Source organism: Garra rufa, chromosome 5, assembly GCF_049309525.1.
Source record: "Garra rufa chromosome 5, GarRuf1.0, whole genome shotgun sequence".
Lineage (NCBI taxonomy): Eukaryota > Metazoa > Chordata > Actinopteri > Cypriniformes > Cyprinidae > Garra > Garra rufa.
In genome coordinates this window covers 3,072,258-3,085,757 of record NC_133365.1, presented here as the reverse complement: position 1 = coordinate 3,085,757, position 13,500 = coordinate 3,072,258, and the positions used below count along the sequence as shown (strand labels likewise).

Here is a 13,500-nt window from a genome sequence, read left to right as displayed (position 1 = left end):
CACAGAAATTGCCTAAAATTCTGCATATAGGCTTGCTACTTATTAATTTTATTTAATTTCGTTTTGTTAAATTATTATTCATTCAGAAAAAAACATATTTCGCATATGGGCCTATTTTATTTATTATTATATATGTTTATTGGGTTTTTCTCTATATAAACTCTGCCCGTGATGCGCGTGACGTTCTGATGTTTATGCTGCTTCTTGCTTGTGTATAATTAATCCCTGAAAACGAATTTAGCTGTTTTTAATGTGTCACAGCCACGTATCAATTTAAATTTAATTGTAATTTAACATAATCTTGTCGGTCGATAAAAAATTCAACGAAGTCAGTTGTCGGTTGGGAAAAATAAAATAACCGAAATTAACATTTCTATTTCCGATTCAGTCTAATAAATGTTCGTCAGGAAAACAAAGAAAGAAAAGAAAATAACAATACAACTGCACCTGCTTATGAATATCTTTTTGCTATTGGTTTGAACCATAATTTCAGGAAAGAGGAATCATTGAACTATTGTACTGGTATTTGTGACCAACGTCACCAACGTGTTTGGCTACAGAATGTTGTTCCTTGCGCCACCTGGTGGATATTATATGAAGCGCAACAATGTTTTTAAAAATTCTGAAAAAGCCCCTGCAAGAGGATCCGTGACCACGCGTGCCGAATTGCAGGCTGCCGTGTGAAAATAGACGCATTTTTAATGGCCAGATCTGTAGCTAAAACTGTAAATTCAAGCCCTTGTTACAAGTATAGTAGAACCATCACTTCTACTACAAAAGATTGCTTCGTAAATAATATTCCTAATTTATCTGAATTCCTTAGCATATCTAATAGCTCAGAAAAACTTGATGTAATAAAAACTATGGACTTTATCTTTTCTAGCACTTTAGATACGGTTGCTCCTTTACGCTTAAGGAAAATTAAGGAAAACAGTCAGACACTGTGGTTTAACGAGCACACTCACGCCCTAAAGAGAGCAGCCTGGAAAATGGAGCGCAGCTGGAGGAAAACAAAAGTAGAGGTTTTTCGCACCGCCTGGCGTGAACATACGAATCACATAGAAAAGCATTAAAAACTGCTAGATCTGATTACTTTTTATCTTTTTTAGAAGAAAACAAACATAGCCCTAGGTATTTATTCAATACAGTGGCTAAATTAACGAAAAATAAAGCACCAACAGGCTGTGATGTTTCCCAACAGCACAGCAGTAATGAATTTATGAACTACTTTACTTCCAAGATTGATACTATTAGAGATAAAATTGTAACCATGCAGCTGTCAGCTACAGTGTTGCCTCCGATAGTGCACTATAGATCTCCTAAGAAACAAATCCACTCATTCTCTACTATAGGAGAGGAAGAATTGTATAAACTTGTTAAATCATCTAAACCAACAACATGTATGTTAGACCATCCTGCCCATGTTATTCAGTCTGCCCACCACCAGAGGTCGTCTGTGCATTTCACTGACTCTTACATCTCACTGACTGTTATACATCAACCTGGACTACACTTCCCATGTTCCATTGCATGTCTTGCACTTTCACCCGCCACCAATCATGAACCATATCACAGCCTTACAAAGCGTTCCAGTGTTTTCCTAGTCTTGTCTTTCTTGTTCTGATTCTCTGTCTGGTTTTCCGATCTCCTGCCTGCCTTTGGATTACTCTTTTGTCAAGCCCTTTTGGATCACGTTCACCGCTGTTATCGACCTTTGCCTGTCTGGATTACTCTTTGAATTGCCCTTGTTATATCTGTTTGCAGTTGCTTGACCCCCTGCCTGTTTGTGACCATGTCTGTGCTTAAGGTTAATAAAGCTTGCATATGGATCCGACCGTCTCATGTCCCTCTGTTACAATTATTATTCCTCTTCTGAATATTATTAATTCTTCACTGTTATTGGAATATGTCCCCAAAACCTTCAAACTGGCTGTTAATAAGCCTCTCATAAAAAAAAAAAACACAACTTGACCCCAACTAATTAATTAATTACAGATCAATCTCAAATTTCCCTTTTCTGTCAAAGATACTAGAAAAGGTAGTATAATCACAATTATGTTCCTTCTTACAGTTTCCAGTTACGATTTATACCAAATCAAAGTACATAATAATAAGACTGCACTTATTAGAGTTACAAATGACCTTCTCTTATCATTCGAACGGGGTCGTATCTCTCTATTAGTGCTGCGGAATCTTAGCACTGCGTATACACCACAATATACTTTTGAATGGACTTGAAAATTATGTTGGCGTTAGTGGAAGTGCATTGGCATGGTTCAAATCTTACTTATCTGACCACCATCAGTTATTGGCAGTGAATTATGACGTATCATATTAAATTACAAGTGCAGTATGGAGTATCTCAAGGCTCAGTACTAGGGCCATTACTTTTTACGTTTTACACTTGGGAGATATCATCAGGAAACATGGTGTTAGCTTTCACTGTTATGGTGAAACATACCAATTTGAGCAACTAACGGAATGCATAGTTGATATAAAAAAAAAAAAAAAAAACTGGATGACGAGTAACTTCTTACTGCTAAATTCTGGAAAGAAAAACAGATGTTAATAATTGGACCTAAAACCTCTGCATGTAAAAAATCAAAACACTGTCTAATACTCGATGGCTGCTCTGTCAATTCTTTGTCATCAGTTAGGAACCTAGGTGTGCTATTCGATAGTAATTTTTCATTCGAAAGGCACATTTCTAGCATTTGCAAAACCGTATTTTTTCATCTCAAAAATATATCGAAATTACGACCTATGCTCTCGATGTCAAATGCAGAAATGTTAATTCATGCATTCATGATAGATTTTTGTAATGCTTTATTCAGTGGTTGTTCTGCACGTTTAATAAACAAAGTCCAGCTGGTCCAAAATGCAGCAGCTAGAGTTCCCTATTGATACTTCACTCATATTATGTCTTGTCTTAAGACGCTATAGACCCTATAGTCCCGCTATATAAACCCCTTTTTCTCAGAGACTGAAGCATTTTTCAATAACGCAGTGTAACTACATGGCCATTAGTTCATGCAGTGAATAGAAAACGAACCAATGCAGCATGAGCCTATGGCAATGAAGCCCACCATAGCCCGCCAAAATGAGTGTTTATGTCTCGCTGGCAGCTCGTTTTCTCAATGAAGACCAGTGGTGGAGGTAACGAATTACAACTACTCACGTTACTGTAATTAAGTACATTTTTTGGGGTATTTGTACTTTCATGAGTATAATTTTAAGTCTGTAATTTTACTTGTACTTGAGTACAAATTAACCTGAGTAATTTACTTAATTATTTTTAAAATCACAATTTGTTACAGAGTACTGTAATTTGAATTAATATTTCAACCACTGACCGGCATTTCGGTAGCCAATAAAAATATCTCTTCTTAACGGACCAATGAAAAGCCTGGTAAGTTATCCGCTGACGCTCCTCTCTGGGCTCCAGCAGTTCCGTGCATTCACCAGATTAGAAATACACTAATATAATGTATATATTTGTTTTCAGAAAGGCATGGAAAACAAATAATGGGAGCCACTAAAAGGATATGATTAGCTGATTGTTAGCCAGTTAGCCGGACCCGATCAGCATATTTGTGTTTGCGCTCAGGGGAGCTTCATGTTTCTACATGTTTTTGCAACATAGAGTAACACCTTTTAATAATTTTTAAGGGAGTTTGTAAATGAGATGAGATTTAATTAGATTTAATACAACAACTAAATAAACAAGAAGTTATTATTAAGTGACTTACATTGTCTGACTATAACACTATAGCCTAATTTTGATCTATTTCATGGTCAAAAGTAGTCTGAAACAAGTCACATCTGAGCCGCAGAGCATGTATGTATGAATGAATGTGCATTTTTAAACGAATCTAGTGAAATGATTCAATTTCCCATTCATAAAAAAAGCTACTTGCTTTCTGTCAGTATTTTGTCCTGTCTTGTTCTGTTTTCCCAGTGTTTTCCCCCCTATGTTTCTAGTTTATATGGTTTAATCCTTGTCTCCCCTTTTTGGTTTGTTCTTAGTTGGTTCAGTCCATGCCCATATTTGTATTTCCCCCTCGTTATCCTGTTATCTCGTTTGTAGCCACGCCTTGTGTTCTGTGTATTTAAGTCTGTGTCTGATCACTCCCAGCTGTCCGTCGTTGATGTTACATGTTCCCGTTTGATGCTCCCGGTTTTGTTTATTTGTTTGTAATTTCAGTGTTTTATTTAATAAACTTATATATATTAATTTACTCCGGTTCTCCTCATCCATCTCCACTCCTCAACCCGCCTGACTGTGACACTTTCTGAGTGAACCAGCGGTTCGAACGAATCAAATGAATGATATGATTCAGTAATTAAATCAGTGTCTTGCTGCCTCCTGCTGGCAGATCGTTTCGGTTATTTAAATCATTTAAGATTTCTGTATTCAATTTTGTTATATTTATATACGATATAACTGCAAGAGAAAAGCATGGAAATATATATTTTCCTCCCATCTCATATTTATTTGTCTTACAAACATTTACTGTGTCCGGTATAATAAGAATGGGGACTGGTGGAAAGCAATCACTGATGCAGTTGCAATGTATATTGCAAAATATATGGTGTCCATATGTTGTGGAAAAGCTGGGGTTTCTTTACATGCTAAATGTCTTAGGGGGGAACAATCTATTTAAATCATAAATTGTATGTTTTGTGAAAAAATCGGGGATTTTATTTTTAGGACATTTCTCCCAGCTCTAACTAGAACATGCAAATCTATCATCATTGTAATGCAGACTGTATTAATTAATTCCAAATTTGTTTATTTGTTCTTATTGCATTGCTTACTGTGTACTTGTTTTAATATCTTCTTAAATGTATACATATATTAGTAAGGCATTCCACTTATCACTTATATATGTAATGAATGGAAAATATATAGGGTGATTAACCTAGAATTTAATTTGTATAATTCCTCTTTGATTTTTTTTTCCTCCGGAGGAAACAACCATCTAAGATTGATCAGTACCATGACATCATGAAAGCAGCATGTGCTTTATTGTCTGGATCTTGTCTGATTCAGCAATTATGGATAATTCAATAAATACCACCAGCTAAAAAGTAATTAGTACTCTGAGTAGTTTTTATGAAGAGTAATTTGTACTTTTACTTAATTACTTTTTTAACACCAGTACTTTTAGTTGTAATTGAGTACAATTTCAGCAATGTAACGGTACTTGTAATTGAGTATACATTTTCAGTACTCTTTCCACCACTGATGAAGACAGCCTGCACCTCTCTTTGTCCGCTACAAGCGGACATGAGGGAATGCACACAGAACTTTGATAGCCTCCAAGCACCCCGTTCTATTCCGGGTGCCAATGGCTATATGTTTATGAAAAGCATTGTTGTGAACCCTGGGCCTGTTTAATAGTGCCCACACAACCTGTTGCTGTTTTAGCAAGAAAATAAAACACAAACATTCTCAAAAAGTGAGCAGAATTCCTCTTCCACTTATCACGAGCAGCAATCCCACGCCGAGTGGTCAGCTGCTCGAACCATTCCAACCCCTTGTCACAATGGCCAAGGCCTGGCAGGCCATCCCCGGGTGTTAAACTGGGTTTTGGGGATAACAGAATGAGGATATAGACTTCAGTTCGCTCAAAGACCCCCGCTTCAACGGCGTGGGCTCCACCTCAGTTCAGAGCAAGGACGTAGACGTTCTGCGTGCCGAGGTGAGGAAATTGCTGGCAGAAGAAGCCATGGAAACGGTTCCCCCAGCTCAGAGCGAGTCAGGCTTTACAGCTGCTACTTCCTCATCCCCAAGAAGGATGATAGTCTAAGGCCCATCCTCGATCTCAGACGCTTGAACCACACCCTCATGAGATGGCCATTTAGGATGATTACATTGAAGCAGATCATCTCGCAAGTGCGCCCAAGGGACTGGTTCTGTTCACTGGATCTGAAAGACACTTACTTTCACATCCAGATTGCCCCCGACCACAGGCAATTCTTGAGATTCACCCTTTGAGGGAGTATCATATCAGTACACAGTCCATCCTTTTGGACTACCGCTGGCTCTCCGCACTCTTACAAAGTGCATGGATGCAGCTCTTTACGCCCTGGGAAAGATGGGAATCTGCTTCCTGAACACACATCCTTTCTCCTCAGCCACCTGGAATGCCTGAGACTCAGGGTCGATTTTGCCAAGAGCGCACTGTCTTCCAGCCAACGGATATCTTTCCTGGGAACAGTTCTCGACTCCACCCAAATTAGGGCGGTAGTCTACCAGACCGAACACTGGCCATTCAGCAGCTCGCAACCTCATTTAAAGTCAAGAGACTCGCCCTCTCAAGGCTTTCCAAGACATGCTGGGCCTCATGGCCTCCACATCCCCAGTACTTCAGTTGGGCCTGCTGAAGCCTGGCATCAAGAACGCCCTTGTATCAAGGTGAACCAGGCCTGCGTAGCAGCCCTAGCCCCTTGGAAGGACCTTCAGTGGTTGAAACAGGGCGTACCCCTGAACATGGTCTGCAGAAGGAAGGTGGTCTCGACAGATGCTTCCAACTCAGGTTGGGGAGCACTGTGCGATGGCAAACCGGCTTTCAAACCAGCACTGGTTTGCAGATCTGTCACGGCTGCTCTCAGCAGCCCCATGGCCAATCCCACTGAGACAGGATCCCCCTTTCAGGCGAACAGGACGTTACGCCACCCCCAACCCGAGTGATGGGCTCTGCACCTGTGGCCTCTCGATGGGAGCCTGTAAACCTCCCCAAGAAAGTCCTGAATACAATCTCTAAGGCTAAAGCATTGTCCACGAGACGGCTTTATGGACTTAAATGGTCTGTTTTCTCCGCCTGGTGTACTGCCCATGGCACAGACCTGAATTCCTATGACATATCTTTGATATTGTCCTTCTTGCAAGAGCTGTTGAAGAAAGGTTGCTCCACCTCCACGCTCAAGGTCTATGTCGCAGCTATAACAGCCTCTTACGCTCCTATAGATGGCCAGTCGGTGGGTAGGATATCCAAATGGATAGTGGAGGCTATTATGCTGGCATACTCATCCTTGGGCCTACAGTGCCCCATGGGAGTAAGAGCCCACTTGACTAGAGGCATCGCCTCATCCTGAGTGTGGTCCAGCGGTGTGTCCATTGCAAAAATTTGTGCAGCGGCTGGCTGTGCCTCACAGTCCACATTTGCCAGGTTTCATAATCTGGATGTCCTGGCCTTGCAGGCCCGGGTTCTCTCTGCTTAAGTGTACTTAACTTTCAAAACCAGTGCTATGGCAGTATGCCCTCCTTTTCTGTACGCTTTTGGCCCTCAGCATGAGTTCCGAGGCTGTACGAATTTCCTGGGATGGTCATTAGTTGGGCTGAGTCTGGCCCTGTTATTTAATGGCCCCTGTTAGCCCCCATGGTGCTAGGGCTGATTTTCGTCTCTCTAGCATAGCACGGCGGGATTGTACTGGTTCCCCATAGCGTCTTAAGACAAGACGCAGTACGAGTAAGGTATCGATAGGGAACATACTCGGTTACTAACGTAACCTCGGTTCCCTGAGATACAGGAACGAGTACTGCGTTGCTAGCCGTGCTATGTAGCCACATGACTCAGTCGTCGCTTCAGTCGAAGTAACCTGAAATCCTATGGCAAAATGCCCGTTTATATAGCCAGATGGCCCCGCCCATTTTGGCGTGCTTCATCGCCATAGGCTTGTGCAGCTCCGCTGCCAAGCCATTGATTCGTTTTTTATTCACTGCACAAACCAATGGCCGTGCAGTTACACTGCATTATTGAAAAATGCTTCCGTCTCTGAAAAAAAGGAGCTTTTCCCCATAGCGTCTTAAAACGCAGTACTCGTTCCCGTATCTCAGGGAACCGAGGTTACATTAGTAACCGACAGTGTTGGGAGTAATGCATTACAAAAGTAATAATATTACAGTAGTATATTACTTTTTGCTGTAACACGGTAATATAATGCATTACTAATACAATTTGGGTAATAATATTACTCGTTACAATCACAGTAACACAAGTTACAACAACATCCTTGTTTTGCTCTGAAAACCGTTTAAAACAGCCTATAGGCTAGTTCTTGTGTTTAACACTTTGCTTTATTTACCGGTGTTATGAATGTATTGATGCTTACCTGTGTTTAACCTAAACTACAACGTAGCAATAATGTAGACCTACATACCGGTTGTCACGATCAGACAGGAACACACGAACAACGACATAGAAAAAATAAAGTATTTAATAAATCCAACGGGAGACAGGCAGACACAGGAACACGGAGTGGTAACATTAAAGACCGACAGCATTGAGGGGAAAACACACACACACTAAATACACAGACTGATTACACATCCAGGTGGAGACAATGAGGGAGAAGCCAAAACACTCAGATTTGCGGGGGGAATTGATGGGAGAAACCAAACTAAAAGTCCGGGGGTGTGACACCGGTAGGCCTACCTAAATAGGTTTTTATAATTTTATGCTATATAGACCTACCAAATTATCCTCCACTAAATGTATAATGAGCAGCAATAAACATTTTGGCATTTTATAATGCCTAGTCATACTTCTGTGGATATTTTGATGAAAGTAACTCAAAAGTAACTTAAAAGTAGTGTAACGCATTAATGCATAATTTAGAGACAGTAATATTGTAATGTAATTAATTACTTTTAAAAGACAGTAACTAGTAATATATAATGTATTACATTTTGGAGATAACTTGCCCAACACTGGCAACCGAGTAGGTTCTTACTAAAACCAGAAAATATAACCATATTAGCCCGGTTATGTCAACACTGCACTGGCTCCCTGTTAAGCACTGTATAGATTTTAAAATCTTGCTAATTACCTATAAAGCCCTCAATGGTTCAGGTCCTCGGTACCTGAGTGAGCTCTTGTCACATTATAGTCCTTCATGTCTGCTGCATTCTCAAAACTCTGGCAATTTGATAATACCTAGAATATCAAAATCAACTGCGGGTGGCAGATTATTTTCTTATTTAGAGCCTAAACTCTGGAACAATCTACCTAACACTGTTCGGGAGGCAGACACACTCTGTCAGTTTATATCTAGATTAAAGACACATCTCTTTAACCTGGCTTACACTTAACACATTTCTATAATCCAAATCCGTTAAAGGATTGTTAGGCTGCATTAATCAGTAAAGAACTAGACCGCAAGACCATGGGAACCAGATGAGTCCTTTGCAAATCTGACTTTGCTGCAACATTGAACTTTTGCACTATTAGCACTATTGTCCTATTTAATACTGTAAAGTTGCTTTGATATATAATATAAATAAATGTGAATGATTAGTTGATTGATGTCATCTCTGCTCCCGCAGAAATACATGTTATCTTGTCCCACTCCTGCCCGCAACATTCATGTTTTGTCCCGCTCCCACTTATGTGCAATATTTACAATATTTCTGTTTTAAACCATGAAAGTGAGCTAATGGATATCACACAAGAAATGCAACAAAGCAAATGGTCTTAAACTATTCCCTTCATATTTCTCTTGTGGTCTGTCTAGTGAAAACCATGACGTATTTCGGAACTTTGTTCCGTGTTTTTTGCCCCAGCCTTAGTTCCTGTTTTCTTTATATGGTTTTGTTTCCTGTTCTTGTTAGGTTGATTGATTATTCCCGCATCTGTTATTAATTCTCCGCATCTGTTATTTATTCTCCACCCCTATTCTCGTTGCGATTTCCCTATGTGTGATTTCTCCTTGACCAAGCTAATGTGACGGATATTAATAAGATTTAATGTATTTCACTAATGATCCTTCCTTTCAATTTTAATGCATTTATTTTACACCAGATTGTGCACCAAAACATTATGATTTTGTTTTGTTTATTATTTGTGTCCCTTTTGGAAAGTAGTTTTGTATTCATTTTACGTCATGACGTCATTTCTGTTTAACCCGCGTTACATCCTCAGAACGCGTTAAGCGCGCTGAGGAGAGGTAAGCAGTTAGCGGTGCTCCTTCAGTATAAGTTTATAAAAGTTACATGAAGTTGTATTAAGTACCTCAGATGTGAAAATATAATTGTTAAGAGTGTTATGAATGTAATTGAAAGCGTTTTATTCATGGATGGGTGAGATTGAACAGTTTTATTACCGAGTACAGTGTTTGAGTATATGTATGTGTGTCATCAGAACACGGTGATTTTAACTAAGTGATTAACTGGTGTTTAATCCGTTTAGGTGGAAAAATCACAGAACGAAACTCTAATTGTTGTACTCTCTCTATTTCTTCACCATCCAGATATAGTTTATTGTTAATTCGATTTTCTATTCATGTTGTGCTAATTTGTTTACTGTTTTAATTCATGTTTGATTAAAAATGAGCTGCAGGAAATGCATATGGTTGGATAAATGTTTGTAACAATTTATTCTGCATTGTTATGTGTAGCATGGTTACATGTATTCTATTTTTGATATCATTTGATATCATTTGTTAATTGTGATGCTTTCTGAGAACGCGTTAAGCGCGCTGAGGAGAGGTGGAAAAATCACAGAACGAAACTCTAATTGTTGTACTCTCTCTATTTCTTCACCATCCAGCAACTGCATGCTCCACATAATAAACTCTCCATCAGCAGCAGATCCAGTGGTCCGTCTGTTCTTTCGTAACACAACGCAGATCGTTACAGTGACAAAGTGAAGCCGGTTACAGTGGTGCCGTGATCCGGATGAAGGTCAGCTCGCCTCGGATCTTCGTCCAAGTATCAATGCTGTTTGGTCACCGGTGGATGCTGCACTTCAGTCAAGGTTTCAAATGAACAGTAACACAAAGTAGTGCATTTTCAAAGAACTGGACACTTTACTACGTAATTAGCACTACTATTTTTATTTTTCTACCTCTAGTTTCCTTAATAATTTTGCTGCACTGGTGCTTAAGGAGCTTTGCCATTCAAAATTTAAATCTTAGTGTTTGATGATCTAACTGTTAATGAGGAGTGATGGCATATGGTTTCAATGCAGAGACTTTTAACATTGAAGGGGACATGTCAGATTCAAGTTTTGGGAGAGGGAGGCTCTTAAGTGACCGCTCATTTACACCTTACACCTTACACTCCAAAGGGAGGAGTAATGTAGAACGAACGCCTGAATACTGTTCCACTCGAGTAACTGAACAAACGCCTAGTCAGTTAAGGAGTAATCTGTTATCAGGCAGTCCAGATTTAAACGATGCAACATGGTATAATCTCATAACACACATTGCTCATGAAGTAGGACAGACTATAATTTCTGCTCAAAGTGTGGAAAGTCGTGGGGAAAGATAGGCCAGCAATGCACAGACACGAAGTTTAGGTGCAGGTCAGTCATTCTCAGAGGCACCCTCACTTAATTTGACAGGAGTTAAACTGGTCATGCAGTCTGAAGTAAGAGAGCCCCCTGTTTTCCGAGGAGATGGAACCGATAAGTTCAGTGTGCATGAGTGGGAGGATTTAGTAGACACTTACCTGCGGAAAAGAGGCATACCGATGCTAGAGCATCATCAGGAAATCCTTTCGAGGTTGATGGGTAAAGCCAAAGACATTGTTAGAATAACCCTTCGCAGTAACACTTCCCTGAGACCATCTGAGAACCCCAAAGTAATATTTGATATTCTGAAACAGCATTTCAGCGAGGTCAGATTTTCCTCCATGCCTTTAGCTGATTTCTACGGCACAGTACCTGTTGCAGGAGAAAATCCAGTTGATTATTGGGTCCGTTTAAATAGGGCTGTGGATGTCGCAGAGGAGGCTTTGAATAGGCTTGGACGACAGATGGATAATCCATGCCAGGAGGCAGCCATGATGTTTGTCAAATACTGCCCGGACCCAAATTTGTCAGCCATTTTTCGCTTGAAAGGACCAGATAAGTGGACGGCGAATGAAGTACAGGAGCATCTCGACAGATATCAGACTGAGCAAAATGAACAGTTAGCGATCAAATCCAAACGTAATGCTGCTGTTAGAAATGCTACAGCTCATACCCAGTCACATATAGAGAATGAAATCGCAGCTAGTGGATTCCCTGTTGTGCCGTCTGATAATGCTAATGCTAGTACCCGGTCTCCTCCACAGAACGATGATAATTGCATGAAGACGCTTATCAGTCTACTTGACCGTGCTCTTTCCCAGAATAGTCAAGCGGAAATGAGGTGTCCTCGACCAAGCCAACCACCTATGAGGGCATGTAAGGTATGCCGGTCTCATGAGCATTCAACCTTAGCACACTGTCGACGACAACGACTTTGCCTTGTCTGTTTCCAACCTGGTCACATAAAGAGGAATTGTGCAGATAGTCAACCCAGCACTGGCCATCAGTTTGCACAGCCACCTCAAGGTTCATCAACTTTAAATTAGTCGACCCACACCTGGAGAGGGGGCGTGTGGGTAGAATGGAACAAACCCTCGAACATGCAGATATTAAGCAAGTTTATGAGGACGCCTGTGAGCAAGCTCCAGCTGAAGTTAAACTAATCGCACAGAATATGCAGACCCTTGAAGTTTTTGATGAGTTGTTCTATGCACCTGTGTATGTAAATGACAAATTCCAGATAATGGGAATGTTGGACTCAGGATCTATGGCATGTACTTTCAGCGAAGCAGTAGAGAGTAAAATGCTTAGTGAGGATGTGTTGCCAAAGCCCACACCATTGACACAGGAAATAGTGCTAATAGGATGCGGAGGCAAAACAACCAAGCCAAAATGCATGTATGAAGTTGAGCTGAAGGTATATGGTGAGAGATGTATGGTGCCTGTTCTAGTCGTGCCAGGGCAAAGGGATGATTTAATCATCGGTACCAATGTAATTAAGTTCCTAATGCACAGAATGAAGATCAGTGCCGGTTACTGGAGGATTCTGTCTAATAGCCCTTCAGAGCCATCTTCATCTTGTGAACAATTCTTGGATGTTATGGCAAGTACTTGCCGCTGGAAAGGTGGAGATCTGCCCAACAAGGTTGGAACTGTTAAGCTTCAGCAGTCAGTTACTTTAATGGCCAAACAGGAACACCTTGTCTGGGGAAGGCTGCCGAGTAATACTACCATGTCACCAGGGAGCACTGTGATCGTGGAGGCCACTTCCTCCAGAACCATGCCACGGGACATCATTATAGGCCGCGTTGTTACGCCTCTTTGGGGAGATCGTTGGGTTCCTTTAAAGGTTACCAACCTTTTAGACAAGCCGGTCACCCTCAAAAGGAACCGTAAGTTGGCTGATGTGTTCCCGTGTCTTGCTGTCGAAGATTTTGAGCTGTTGCAGGGTTTCAGTCATGCTCAGGTGCCCACATCTGAGATGATATCCCAGCCTGGTGGCAAAGGTGATCTTAAACAGTGACTGAGGGCCGTAAGCCTCAATGACATTGACATCGACTCATGTTCTGCCAGTGAAGCGACAAAGGAAAAACTTGTTCAGTTGCTTGAGGGCTATAATGATGTATTCTCCAAACATGCCCTGGATTGTGGAGAGGTCAGAGATTTCGTCCACCGCATTCGCTTAACTGACGAGCGTCCATTC

At 40.7% G+C, this 13,500-nt stretch overlaps 1 protein-coding gene across 1 annotated transcript in view; it reads right to left on the bottom strand.

Annotated features, from left to right (window-relative positions):
- LOC141334363 (serine/threonine-protein kinase PAK 3-like) overlaps window positions 1–3,359 on the bottom strand; it is a 63,153-nt gene extending 59,794 nt beyond the window's left edge. The window contains exons 1-2 of the mRNA XM_073839418.1: window positions 3,354–3,359; window positions 966–1,036 (exon numbers count right to left, since the gene is read on the bottom strand). Of these exons, the coding sequence (XP_073695519.1) occupies window positions 966–1,036; window positions 3,354–3,359 (77 nt within the window). The remainder of the gene's footprint in view (window positions 1–965; window positions 1,037–3,353) is intronic.
- Window positions 3,360–13,500: the final 10,141 nt, after the last annotated feature.